Source organism: Homarus americanus, unplaced genomic scaffold (genome assembly GCF_018991925.1).
Source record: "Homarus americanus isolate GMGI-L3 unplaced genomic scaffold, GMGI_Hamer_2.0 scaffold34189, whole genome shotgun sequence".
Classification (NCBI taxonomy): Eukaryota; Metazoa; Arthropoda; class Malacostraca; order Decapoda; family Nephropidae; genus Homarus; species Homarus americanus.
Genome location: NW_024732667.1, coordinates 17,501 through 32,391, shown reverse-complemented (window position 1 = coordinate 32,391; position 14,891 = coordinate 17,501). Strand labels below are relative to the sequence as shown.

At 40.6% G+C, this 14,891-nt stretch overlaps 1 protein-coding gene across 1 annotated transcript in view; it reads left to right on the top strand.

Annotated features, from left to right (window-relative positions):
• The first annotated feature begins 710 nt into the window (after positions 1-710).
• Positions 711-14,891, top strand: part of LOC121868930 (glycine-rich cell wall structural protein 1.8-like) — a 21,143-nt gene continuing 6,962 nt past the window's right edge. Inside the window, exon 1 of the mRNA XM_042369963.1 lies at positions 711-881. Coding sequence (XP_042225897.1) covers positions 711-881 — 171 coding nt within the window. The remainder of the gene's footprint in view (positions 882-14,891) is intronic.

The following is a 14,891-nucleotide window of genomic DNA, read 5'->3' as shown; positions in this document are numbered from 1 at the left end:
CTCCCTGTGGTGAGACATGGGAATGAGTCTCTGAACTGTCTTATTCCCGCTGTCGTCTGGTGCTGGTGTGATGTTTTGTCTTATTTGGGGGTCGATGCTGCCGTCAGTTTGGGGGCCAACACTTTATCTTCAGTTCCTGTAATATCCCTGGTGGCTGTTGATGTTGGTATCTCTGGTGGGTGAGGAAGGTTGGTATCCCTGATGGGTTTTATAAGACAATGTTGACTGTAAATCTGTTTGATACTATACACATTTCTTTAGTTCAAATTTTTATTTTTTTAATCAGTTTTCAAATGACACTTTCAGCAATTTTGGTCAGGTCGGACGAGGTAGATAAAAGGCTGAATGGCGAGGGTAGCGACTCTGCTGCACCATCAAGTTGGTGGCGCGCCGTTGTGTGGGTCGACTCCATTAAGTGGGTTCTCTGTCTGATACTCATCATACCGCTGGGCGTTTTCTTCCTTAACCAGGCCCTCGCGCCCACCTCCTCTCTGGTGGGGAAAGAGCAGTCGAGAGAACTCCACGCACTCGCCGCTGCCCAACACTTTCGTCTGCTGCTTTACCACACCCTCGCAGCGGTACGGGGAGACAGCCACCTCACCCACCCTGTAAACCTGACGCTGGACGACGCATGTGAGAACCTACATAGCCACCTCGGCCACACTTCACTGCACCTCCATCAGCTGTGCCTCGCGCTTAGGGCGTCCCTAATGCGGCAGACTGAAGACGTGTGCATACGTCATCTGCCCCGAATGATCAAACTAGCAGTAGAGACGGTGACCAAGAGTCCGCTAGCCAGCCAAGAGGTGCAGAGGGAGGTGCGCGAGATGTTGATGGACCTGGTCTTCCAGGTCACCTCCGATCTCCTCACAAACATACAGGTAACAGAGTCCAGCTGACCAACGTATGACTAACTTTTTTTTATGACCAATATATTACGTATTCGATCATATTACAGTATTCACTTCACCTTACGGATTAATATATTTTTTGTTTATATTATGGGGTACGGTGGCCGAGTGGATATAGCGTTCGTCTTCTGTTGTACCGGTTGTTGGTTCTATCCCGGGGCATCCCCATTCCACCCAGCTGAGAGGGTAGGGTCAACAGCAGTACCCAAGACATATTATAGAGCGCTGTAGCCACACTGTCCCTCGGGACTATGGGACGCACTTATCTGAATACTAACGACAGCCGCCACAATTATATCGATAACCACGTGACTAGTTTAGTGAGAACCACCAGTCTCTCTCTCACTCTCTCTCTCCCTTCTCTCCCCTTCTCTCACTCTCTTGATCACAATACGTAGTTTACACCACCAAAAGTGCCACAAGTCTACCAAGAGAGTAAAAGTGGGGAAATATTACTCTCATGAAAACTTAAATCTGTCTCTCAAAATAAGAAAAAGTTTAATAACAAAATATATAACACCTCACGACACACCACCACTCACACGTCACAACGAGCTTATCCCAATGTAGGTCCTGATACTGTAGTTCTGATGGTGAGGGTAATTTTATTGTGAATCATAAAAGTGCAATGAAAAATAGACGGAAATAAATCAAAATACATAACTCACTGGAATTGTTTGGGGATGGGAGGCGGGGAGAGGGGGGAGGAGGCGGGGAGGAGGAGACGGGGGGAGGGGGAGGCGGGGGAGGAGGGGGATATTGGAGTGTCTTATATACCCCGGTTTGGCAATACGTTTGATCACAACAATGGATCAGTTGTCTCGTCTAGAATATATATTTCGTTCTTTTGTTTTATCAGTTCGGTTCTGTAGTATTGTAATTATTTTCTGATAGTGTTGAAATCTAGTAGGTTTGATGTTTGACTTGGTGAGTACGGACAGTGTTGTGTTGTGTTGTGGCGTTTTGTTTTGTGTTGTGTTGCGTTATTGTGTGAGTTATTGTGTTGTGTTGTATTGTATTGTGTTGCGTAGTGTTGTGCTGCGTTGCGTTGCGTTGCGTTGAGTTGCGTTGTGTAGCGTTGTGTAGCGTTGTGTAGCGTTGTGTTGCCCCGACATGATGGTCAGCAACCTTGACATAAAAAAAAAACACTTTAAGGGTCATAATTATTAACTAATCTGGCCATTTTTGTATTACCCTCTTAATATGTCGTTTACCCAATACCACCTTAATAAATAAACCTTAAATAATCTATAACCCAATAAAAGAATAAATAATAAATCAAATAAAAATAATTACCTTCTATAATAATCATTCAACCTTATCTTAAAATCAATAAAAAAAAAAATAAAATCTTAATCATTTCTGTTTATAAAATAGGAATGTTTACAAATGTCTGAATGTTATCAGTGACCGGTATAGATACGAGACAAAATCTCCACATTAAAAAAAAAAAAAAAAAAAAATCCGCCAGTGTTTACATTTTCTATGCCGGAACACAACACCCTCTCATATCCCTCTCCCCATGATACACCTCCTCCCCCCATACCCCCATCCCTCCTACCATGACTTTAGAACCCCCACCTACCCCCACCTGCCACCAACTCTTCCCATTGCTTTATACAGTTCACCTTTTAACCACCTGAATGTTCCCTTTATTCTCTACCACAAGTCCTTACTACTACTACTACTACTACTACTACTACTACTACTGTTATTACTACTACTACTACTACTGCTACTGTTGCTTATATCTATCCATGATGCTAACTGATTATATTGCCTGTCATTCCTCTTGCTAGTTGTCCTTGTTGCTAGCTGTACGTGGTGTTATCTTTACGTGTTGCTAATTGTACGTGTTGCTAGTTATACGTGTTGCTAGTTGTATGTGTTGCTAGTTGTATGTGTTGCTAGTTGTATGTGTTGCTAGTTATACGTGTTGCTAGTTGTATGTGTTGTTACCTGTACGTGTTGCTAACTGTCCTTGTTACTAACTGTCCATATTTCCAGGTGCCCTAATTACAATATGCAAATGTCTCTAAAATACCCGAGTACTAAGTTGACACTGATACCAGCCGCCAGTGTGTCACCTTCCCCCCTCCTGCAGCGTGCAAAATTACCATCACACACATACACACAGGCGCGCGCACACACACACACACACACACACACTATATATATACAACAATTATGTATATCAATGTGGACGGCAGGATTTATTCACTGTGAAAATGAAAACAAATGGATATTGAAGGAAAGAGAAAAGGTCAAATTCAGTAATGTTTTGATTATTTGCGTCACGTCTCACACACGATAATTTCTGGCTTCATGAGTGACTTTCAATATATAATTTAAGACCTAAAAGTTAAATTCAATAGTGACACCTCCCTATAACGGACTTATTTCTCCATATAATCCGTTAGATGAAGGTTTCGCATCTAATGGACCCTCGATATAACGAATTTTCATCTTAATATAGTTCGTTAAATGGAGGTTTCACTGTAGGATGAAAATGATGAAGATAATATCAGCTCAGAGTGCAGTAAAAAACACAACACAGGCCCCCAGATGGTAACCAGAGTCGACCTTTAACTTCAGCTGTTGCTTTAACATTCAAACATACTCATACTCCAAGTGCAGAGGTTTATGTCATCTGGCCTCGAGGTACATTACATTTTCTAGGTCGTTTGTCTGTCAGCACTGTTGATAACTACCACTGAGGAAACTGCCCAGCAACAACCAATGGCCTCTCAGTGAAGGTCATGCACATAGTTGACGGAAAGAGTATCTTGTTTTGGCCCTGACCTTTCCTGCCAATTCACCAAGGTCATATAAATCATTATTACAAGGAAATTTAGCAAAGAAACTGTTTATTTAACCCGAGTGTTGAACTCTGACATGCCGTTAATTACACGACTGAGCTCTTGATATGGTAGGTTAACTGTAACGTACACAGTTGTTGGTTGATGGTTGGTATGATAAACACAAACAAAGCAAAACAAACAGCTTTCTGACTGTGTTTGTATCTACATGTGTTTGTATTTTCTTGTGTATAACAGGACATTAAAGCAGGTACCGGGAGTGTATCAATTTCCGGAAGTAATCTGAGTGATTAGCTGCCGTGCCTGACATCTGAGTGTCAGTCAGTGGCATACATGGTGTCAATTAGGGATTGGAATAATGCTGTAAAGCCAGGCAGGGGTGTAGAGGCGAGGCAGTGCCAATAACAAGTGACTATTGTACCAAAAGTGCCATTTAAGTTGATATATAGTGCCTCAAGTTATTATGAGGATGGTGCATGAGGACATAGTGCCAATCAGGCTGGTACATGATACCAATCTGTGGGACGTAAGATAAAACGGTACCAATCAGGGGGTGGATGGTGATGCCGTCCGTCACTCACTCACCCACCCTCCCAGGATCAATACTTCCTCATACAACACTCAATTTGTGCGGACCTTAACCCATAGTGGTGCAGCGGGTGAAGTGGCAATCTCTCTCTCTCTCTCTGAAGCGTTTTGAGTAGTTTTCAAAATCCTGGCTGGGACGAGAGAGGAAAATTTGGGATTTGAAGTACGCTTTTTACTCTTGGTTTCACTGTTGTCAGCAAGAGGGGAGGAGGGACCCAATTTGAAAGACATGATTTATAGGTATGTTGTTGTTTCTTTGATAATAAGAAAAATAAATAAAAGTAAACAGGGAATTTTAAACCATATTGAACCAAAATCGAGGTATGTTAGGGGGGAAATATTCGTATCGACCCAGAAAACTTTAGCATTTTAAGGAATATTCTGGCACGAAATACTAATAGAGATCCAGGGAATATTCTGTCAATCTGTTTGTGTTTGTTATTAACCAAGACATATTATTATCACAGTAATTTGTCCTGTTTAGATGAGCACACACACACACCCTCACACACACACACACACACACACACACACACACACACACACACACACACACACACACACACACACACACACACACACACACACACACACACACACACACACACACACACACCCACACACACACACACACACACACACACACACACACACACACACACACACACACACACACACACACCCCCACACACACACACACACACACCCCACACACCCACACACACACCCACACACACACCCACACACAAGACTACATTTATTTCTTATATCACAAATACAACTCTAATTTCACAAGTGCTGGAGGAGTGGGTGAGGACTTGAGCTGGGTTAAACTTGGCTGTTTTAAGCGACTAAACGCCCCGAGAGGTTGAAACAATAAACAGACGGGATTTTAGTGGTTTTTCTGGGGGCCTGTGAGTAATGGGTGGCAGAGTGCGTGTGGCGAGTGTTGAAGGTGACTCACGTATGTTACTTGTGACGTCAGAGATCAGGGTGACGACAACCACCAATCATTACTGCTTAATGAAATAATATAACCAAGGTAATTAAGGGTAAAATAAATAATAGTAAATATAACAATGAATTACGATTTAGAAGTAATAAGGACAAGGTGGAAGAGACACAGACTAAAAAGGTTAAAATAAACTAAACTTGAGTTAGTAGAGAGAAACAAAAGAAGAACGTATTAATAGACAACCCAATAAATGCCTGGTATGGAGGGCCGTGGTCACCAACCCTAAGACAAGAGAACAGTACTTTTTTTTTCTCGCTAATTTGTCTAAACTTTTCATTTTTCTAAAGTATTAATATCTTCCTCAAGAGCAGATGCCATATGACGTCAAACTAAATAATCTACATTGGTATAGTGTATGTTTGTGTATGTGTATATTCAATTAAATGTGTATGCTCCTGTGTACATTGTTATAAGTATACATAATTGAACACACACACACACGTATCTCTCAGTTCCTATTTGTGGGGAAATGTATGAGGGGAAATGTATGAGGGGAAGGATGTATGAAGAGGGAGGAAGGATGTATGAGGGGGAGGATGAAATATATGAGGGGAAAAGTATGAGGGAGGGGGGGAGGAGAATACCTGTGGGTGATAGTTAATCAGCTATTGTCGGGAGGAAGAGACCAGGTAGATGGGGAGGGTAGAGAGAGGTAGGGAGGGGGGGTGATAATGGAGAGGAGGAGGGGGTGGGAGGAGGAGAGGGAGGGAGGTGATGAGGAGGGGATGATGAGGAGGGATGACAGAGGGGGTGAGGGAGGGCAGAAGGGTGATAATGGAAGAGGGAGGGTGGGAGGAGGGTGATGAGGAGGGATGACAGAGGGGGTGAGGGAGGGGGCAGAAAGGGGTGATAATGGAAGAACAGGATGGGGATGTATTAGAACTTGATGGGAAGGGATGGGAGGGAGGTTGTAGTGGTAATGAGTTGGGGGAGGAAATGTAGGTAGTATGTCCGGTTATTGTAGGTAGTATGTCCGGTTATTGTAGGTAGTATGTCCGGTTATTGTACATATTATAAACGGCTTTTGTAAAAGGGTTCGTTCACACCACATAGAAACGCACAGCCTCCCTCCCTCCCCCCTCTCTCTCTCCACCCCCTCTCTGTCTCTCTCTCTCCCTCTCTCCCCTTTCCCCCCCTCCTCCCCCTCTCCCTCCCTCCCATACCTGTTAAAAATAACCTTAACATGAACTAATTAAGAAATCGATTTAAACTTACCGAAAAAAATTGGAGATTTCTAATTAAAAAAAAATTCTCTTAATATCTAATTTATTTCGCAGTTGTGTATATTTGGATGTTTTTTTTTATTTATTTAATATAGATGGAAATTAGTTGTGGTCTCTTTGAAACAAGTTAGAGTGAATTCAATTAATGGTGAAATTCAATTATTGGTGATTAGATGAGGTTTATGTATGTATGTATGTATGTATGTATGTATGTATGTAAGTATGTATTCATCGCCACTCTTAATACACGTAAATGTTTGTTAATTTATCGTGTTGATGATGATAACAAGCGAGTCAGGTAAACAAGGTCATTAACTCGCCAGGTAAGTAATCAAGGCCTGTCTGGTTAAGTGATGACGTCAACGAGAGATTCTGGAGATGCTATTAACTGTTGTTGTTGTTGTTGTTATATTACTGAAGTATTTTAACTAAGGGGTAGAATGGTATCACTTATTAGCCGTGTGTGGCTGTCTGTGGCTATCTGCGGCTGTCTGTGGCTATCTGCGGCTGTCTGTAACTGTCTGTAGCTGTCTGTGGCTGTCTGTAGCTGTCTAGAAGTGTATGTATCTGTCTGCATCTGTCTGTAGCTGTCTGCATCTGTCTGTGGCTGTCTGTAACTGTCTGCATCTGTCTGTGGCTCCCTGTAGCTGTCTGTGGCTGTCTGTAACTGTGCATCTGTCTGTGGCTCCCTGCTTGGCTGTCTGTGGCTGTGTCTGTAGCTGTCTGCATCTGTCTGTGGCTGTCTGTAACTGTCTGCATCTGTCTGTGGCTCCCTGTAGCTGTCTGTGGCTGTCTGTATGTGTATGTGACAGTTTCGATGTGTGTGTGTGTGTGTGTGTGTGTGTGTGTGTGTGTGTGTGTGTTCGTGTGTATGTCTTCATTATAATCAAGTCCCAGGAGCAACAAGCCATGGTCGTTTACACCCTCGCATAACCCCGCAGGTAACGAGCAGGTAAACGTACAACACCTCATAATTAAAGTACAGGTGAAAAATTTACCCTTAATAACCTGAGGCTATTACCACACCCACAAAGGCCAGGTATTTATCCCAAAGGTGTCGTGGTGGCCGGGCTCCTAACGCTGCTCTCCCATTAATTTAGAATTAATCAATGGACAGTTTTACCAACGCCGCCTAGAACAGAGAATACCCAATTTGGTGGTGGTGGTGGTGGTTGTTGTTGTTGTGGTAGTGGTGGTGGTGGTTGGTGGTAGTGATGGTGGGATTTGTGGTGGTGGTTGTTGTGGTGGTAGTGATGGTGGGATTGGTGGTGGTGGTTGTTGTGGTAGTGGTGGTGGTGGTTGGTGGTGATGGTGGGATTGGTGGTGGTGGTGGTGGTGGTGATGATGGGATTGGTGGTGGTGGTGGTGGGAAACTACATAAAACTCGACAAATGACCCTCCCCAGTCGTTAACTTGTGTGGGTTTTTGTGGGGGTGGGTGTGTGTGTGTGGGAGGGGAGGGATAGCCTTTATGAGCCTGTCTCGTTCACCTTACGTCATCGTGACATCACACACACCCTTAATTGGGATTGGTTTATGATGAGAGTATGTGGACCAATGGGATACGCCTAACTATAAGCTGCTGATTTACGTTATTATTATTATTTTTTCTACGTGGTGGATTATACTTAGCGGGTCACATTAACGTTCACACACACACACACACACACACACACACACACACACACACACACACACACACACACACACAGAGAGAAGTGAGAAAAAGGTGAGAGAGAAGTGAGAGGAAGAAAATATGTGGATCTATTTGTCATTAGTTCCTGGGAAACACCTCACAACTTTTGGTAATAAGAATGTTACTTTTTATCTCCGCTGATGAAAGTTTGAGAACATTATCATCACCATTCCTGATATAGTTTATCAGAATGATTTTAGTGTGTGTGTGTGTGTGTGTGTGTGTGTGTGTGTGTGTGTGTGTGTGTGTGTGTGTGTGTGTGTGTGTGTGTGCGTGTGTGTGTGTGTGTGTGTAGAGACGAGTAACAACACTATTGGCATACATTTCGCAACTCATTACACAAGGTAAATGAACTGGCAGTCGTAACATTAACGTCCTCATTAAGGTTAAAAAATATACACTGTTAAAACAATTACTCACGTTACTTTCCGTTTTAACCGAAAAAACCACACAAAAAAACACGAGAGATAAAAAGTTGAAATGAAGTCAGTCAGGTAAAAAAAATATAGACTGATAATAATAGAAACGTAATGCAAAACAGTAATTACGACGTTAAGAGGTTGTACTGTGTGTGTGTGTGTGTGTGTGTGTGTGTGTGTGTGTGTGTGTGTGTGTGTGTGTGTGTGTGTGTGTGTGTGTGCCTCATCACATAAATCAACTAACGCGCAGTCATCATCCAGCTCATCACACCTCTCATCATCATCAAAACTCCTATACCCCCAAAAGTCCTATGGCGACGGACGAGTGGCGACGGGGACAGGCAGAGATGACTGCCGGGAGTCTCTAGTCACAACTCTGCACATGGGCGGCACAGATAAGCCAGGGTGCCTAATCTTAAAGTGATCCCTAAATTAATACTGAAAGTTGTTCTGTAAAAATTTATATTACCTAAATATAGGAAGGTTTAATATATTGAGTTTCCTTGAGAACATATGGGGTGGGGAGAATGTTGTTATTTAAAAACTTTCACCAAAATCATGCAACAAACTTTACTTGAGTTGGCATTCTGGGGGAAAAAATAGTCGTGAAAGTATTTAATCTTCAAGTTAAAAAAGTTATAACTAGAACAAGCAATATCAATTCAGTAGGTAGTAAGCAGTTACCAAACAGGTAGGTACTACCGCCCGGGAAGATATTGGAAGCATAATGTGTTGTCTAATGGTAGACCCTGCTGCCATATGGCATCACGAAAATTGTGACCAAGTCCCAGGTTGTTGATATGACTTTCTGCCTCATTTACACACAATTGCAGGGTCTCAATTGTTTCTCTTACTATTGACAACACAACATACATAACGTATATCGTTCTCACTCTTGATTTATTTTTTCATTTTCGTATTTATTTAAGGTTATTATTATTATTATTAATATTATTATTATTATTATTATTATTATTATTATTATTATTATTATTATTATTATTTGTATTTGTATTAATTTGCTATTAATTTTATAAATTGTTGTAATAATAATAATAATATGTTATTATTATTATTGTTATTATTATTATTATTATTATTATTATTATATATTTCCCCCAGGCCCTGATGTGGGTCAGTGACCTGTGCCCGGGTGGGCTAATCCCAGTAAAAAAAAAATACATAAAGCACGGGAGAGTAGCGACGCCAAATACATCAGTCTAGGGTTAACTTAAGTGAGTTATCGAATTTTTTGTGTAGTTATTTGATCCACGTCACCAGTGAAGAGTGTAACCTAAGCAAATGAGCTTCATTTTTTGTTTTTAAAATTTCACAAGTGAATTTCATGTACAGGTATTTTAAGGAAAGACTGATAATTTTGTCGACGTGTAACCAGCCACTGAAGAGAATGGACTGTGTGTGTATGTGTGTGTGTGTGTGTGTGTGTGTGTGTGTGTGTGTGTATGTGTGTGTGTGTGTGTGTGTGTGTGTGTGTACATCCAACAGAAAACGGGTTCCAAGGAAAGTAGGCATCTGTTTTAGCCCTAACTTTTCAAAATGGCAAGAAAATACATTAACCAAAGTGTTAAGTACATTATCATCCTCAAGTTAAGTACATTATCATCCTCACCATCCCTAAGTTAAAGACATTATCATCCTCACTCTCCCTAGTTAAGTACATTATCCCCTCAAGTTATGTACATTATCATCCTCAAGTAAAGTACATTATCATCCTTACCCTCCCTAGTTAAGTACATCCTCACCCTCCCTAAGTTAAGTACATTATCCCCTCAAGTTAAGTACATTATCATCCTCACCCTCCCTAAGTTAAGTACATTATCATCCTCAAGTTAAGTACATTATTCCCTCAAGTTAAGTACATTATCCCCTCAAGTTAAGTACATTATCATCCTCACCCTCCCTAAGTTAAGTACATTATCATCCTCAAGTTAAGTACATTATTCCCTCAAGTTAAGTACATTATCCCCTCAAGTTAAGTACATTATCACCCTCACCCTCCCTAAGTTAAGTACATTATCCCCTCAAGTTAAGTACATTATTCCCTCAAGTTAAGTACATTATCCCCTCAAGTTAAGTACATTATCATCCTCACCCTCCCTGAGTTAGATACGACCACAATACAATTTTACACTCGCCCTCCCTCTTGTCATTCATATCTCTGGGGCAATTTCCTCCGTGTCTAGGGGGCTGCATGTTCTTCACCTTCCCTCACATTCACAAAACTTTATCACACTTTCCTGGCACAGTGTTATCTCCTTCTCCTCCTCTTAACTTATTTCACGAGTGGGAGAGAAAAATAAACCCTTTCATTTCCCACCTCTCTCTCTCTCTCTCTCTCTCTCTCTCTCTCTCTCTCTCTCTCTCTCTCCACTCACTCACTCATCTCATATTGTATGTAAAGGTAATCAACTTCCACAATGTCCACAAAGCCAACAGTTCAACGAAGAACCTTAAAAATTACATTATATTTAGGCCACAATTCACCTTTGACACTCGGTAGATTCATCAGTATTGAGACACTTTAATTAGATAGGAAAACACAGGAAAATCTAAACAATTATTTTATTCAGATACAAAAATAAATAAATAAATAAATCTAATTTACATTGCCAGAACAAAGCAAAGATTGTAGCTAGATATTTTATTTTTAGATATTGTCCGAAAGAGTCAAATGTATTATAGTTATTAAATACAATAAACAAATTTCAGCACATCCCCAAGGCCCCCACACGCCATCTGTCATTTACCGTAGTGAACACGTCCCCGGTGCTGATAACTTTTGCTCCATTTAAAACCACAATAACTAATATAATTATGGTGCATCAGTGACGTCTTTCAGAGCCATGCCATAAACGGTGACCCAATCTTCATCGGTATGGAGGCGGACAAAAACTCCATATTACTCACAGATCTTCCTTTAATTACTCCCCTTTTAACCAATTAACTGCCCATGAAATATTGTCGGTATAAACAGGGACCGTACGATTTATTTTTTGAGGTGCCCGCAGACATGGTCAACGTCCACCTTCCTGGCTCATATAGCGGGGACAATATTTGGGGCGGGGGTATTGTGCTTTATTGGGACATCCATGGGTGCGGGGTGGACGGGTTTACTCCGGGCCAAACAAAAGACTGAGATTAGACAGCAAAGTGCCAGAACAATTGCTATATTAATCAGATTGACTTGCCTTAAAATGATTGTTTCAGATTCCAACAGGCTAAGAATTTCTTTGTATTTTTCAATTTGACTTTTCTTATTTCTAATAGAAGCCAGTGGGGTGATTAACGTAGATTCCCGACACAACAAAACGATTACAACACAAAAGATCATCAAGGAGCAAATCACTAATTTATAATTCATGGTCATTTTGATGCTTCTAAAATCACATAACAACTGCTATTCTCTGCCCTTCTGCCACATGTTTTAACGGGTGGACCACCAAGTTAGTTAGGATGGATACCCACCTACAGTAGCTTTATGGAGTTCACCGAGTATAGTGCACACAGTGTATCGGGCAAAAAAAATGGACTGGCAATAATCGAAACTTAATGCTAAAAACAGTAATTACGAAGTTAAGGTGTTGTACTGTGTGTGTGTGTGTGTGTGTGTGTGTATGTATGTATGTGTGTGTGTGTGTGTGTGTGTCAGAGCTACAGGTAGATATGGCATACAATACAGTACACGTGATAATCTACTAATTAATGTTGACTAAGATTCATAAACGATCAAATAAAGAGATTAAATGAAAACAATACACCATATATTTTACAGTGAAGCTTCTATTTAACGGATTATATGGAGAAGAAAGTCCGTTATATGGAAAGTCCGTTAAGTGTGAAACCCCAATATTTAACGGATTATATGTAGAGAAAAGTTCGTTATATCGAGAGTCCGTTAAGTGTGAAACCCCCTTATTTAACGGAATATATATAGAGTCCGTTATATGGAGACTTAACTGTATCTCAACGGGGCAAAATAATCAAATACTGTATAACGTAAATTTCTGTACCGTCATTATTGAGCAAAACAAGGCGGGCTTCCTCATTCTGGTGGGAAATATTTACTCGAAAGCGACGAGGTCAAGCCTTTGTGGGCCAGAGGAACGCTGTGAGTGAGTGAAGGTGATGGCCTGAGGGTAAGAGACGTTTGGGTGTCTAACCATCAGGTGGGATAAGCCAGGGTGCCTAATCTTAAAGACCCCTATGTGTGTAATAGATAATCCTACAGGTGTGATAGATAATCCTACAGGTATGACAGATAATCCTACAGGTGTGACAGATAATCCTACAGGTGTGATAGATAATCCTACAGGTGTGACAGATAATCCTACAGGTGTGATAGATAATCCTACAGGTGTGATAGATAATCCTACAGGTGTGACAGATAATCCTACAGGTGTGATAGATAATCCTACAGGTGTGACAGATAATCCTACAGGTGTGACAGATAATCCTACAGGTGTGATAGATAATCCTACAGGTGTGATAGATAATCCTACAGGTGTGATAGATAATCCTACAGGTGTGACAGATAATCCTACAGGTGTGATAGATAATCCTACAGGTGTAATAGATAATCCTACAAGTGTGATAGATAATCCTACAGGTGTGATAGATAATCCTACAGGTGTGACATTCAGGATTATTGTCGTATATAACAGGTGACTGACAAGACATTCTAAAACGCTATAAGTGAGATGGGAGTATTAGGTATATCGGGAAATACCATAAATTATAATATCGGGAAACATCATAAATTATTATATCGGGAAACACCATAAATTATTATATCGGGAAATACCATAAATTATTATATCGGGAAACACCATAAATTATTATATCGGGAAACACCATAAATTATTATATCGGGAAACACCATAAATTATTATATCGGGAAACACCATAAATTATTATATCGGAAACACCATAAATTATAATGCCTAGAGTAGAAAACCCTCATATAACGGACTTTTCTCTCCATATAATCCGTTAAATCGGTGGATTTTACATCTAACGGACACTCTATATAACGGAATTTCATCTTTATATAGTTCGTTGGATGGAGGTTTCACATATAATAGACCCTCGATATAACGGAATTTTATCTTCATATAGTTCGTTAAATAGAGGTTTCAATGTAATAAAATAATTATCCCAGAAATTATCCCACTTGAGGTAATTTTCTATACAACAAACTCATTATAGAATATCATCACCCAACTCAACAGGTGAGGACAAGGTTATACTATATTTAGCTCGTTAATAAGGTGAGAGCAAGCCTATAAAGTGCCATAAAATACCTGAGATGCGACGAAGGTAATTACACAGGTACAGTCCCCTTCACTAGTGCGTTTACAGGGGCTCGTCATATAAACATTCCATAAATTATTATCTTTGAAGTTAATGTTTTAATATTGTTTTAATTTGATTCCATAATGTATTTACTATTGCAAGTTTCCTTCTGTCGAATGTAAACAAACACAGGGCTGCCACACTGCACAAAACCTGACGAGCCCCTGTAAACGCACGAGTGAAGGAACAGTACATGGTTAAAAAATAATCCCTACATAATATACAATAAATAGAATAAAATAAATAGGATAATATCATACAGGAACGGCCATAAACTACACCTGGGGAAAAGATCAATGCAATTTTATACACAGGTTAAGGAAAGGAGTTATTATGGAGTAAACTATAATTAGTGAGGTGTGTGTGTGTGTGTGTGTGTGTGTGTGTACAGGTAAGGATGCAGGGGAGTAGAGGGAGGCGGTGAGGGCCATCGGTTACCTCCCACCAATATTTAGTATGGAGGCAGCTCTTCCACCCGTGTGTACCCAGGTGCATCGACTTACATGCCCTGACACCGCCCACGGCTGAGCCTGATACAAGCCTACCAGCCGTGTCATGTGCTGTGTGGAAATACACTATAATATATTGTATATATAAGCCACTCTAGACTAAAGGTCATTAAAATGTTACTTCTCAAGTTTCCGGCTGGGTAACCATTAAACGTGTTCTCAAAAGTTAAGTTTTGTCAAGAGATATACCAAAGAATCTACCAGAATCACTTGAACATATAGACAACGATGATGGTCAGAATTAATGGTGAAACTGTACCTTGATGCTGTAGTAATATGAGGTATTTTCTTATCGCCCTGGCCTGGTGCAGGAGGAAATTTGATTTCGACACATCTCTC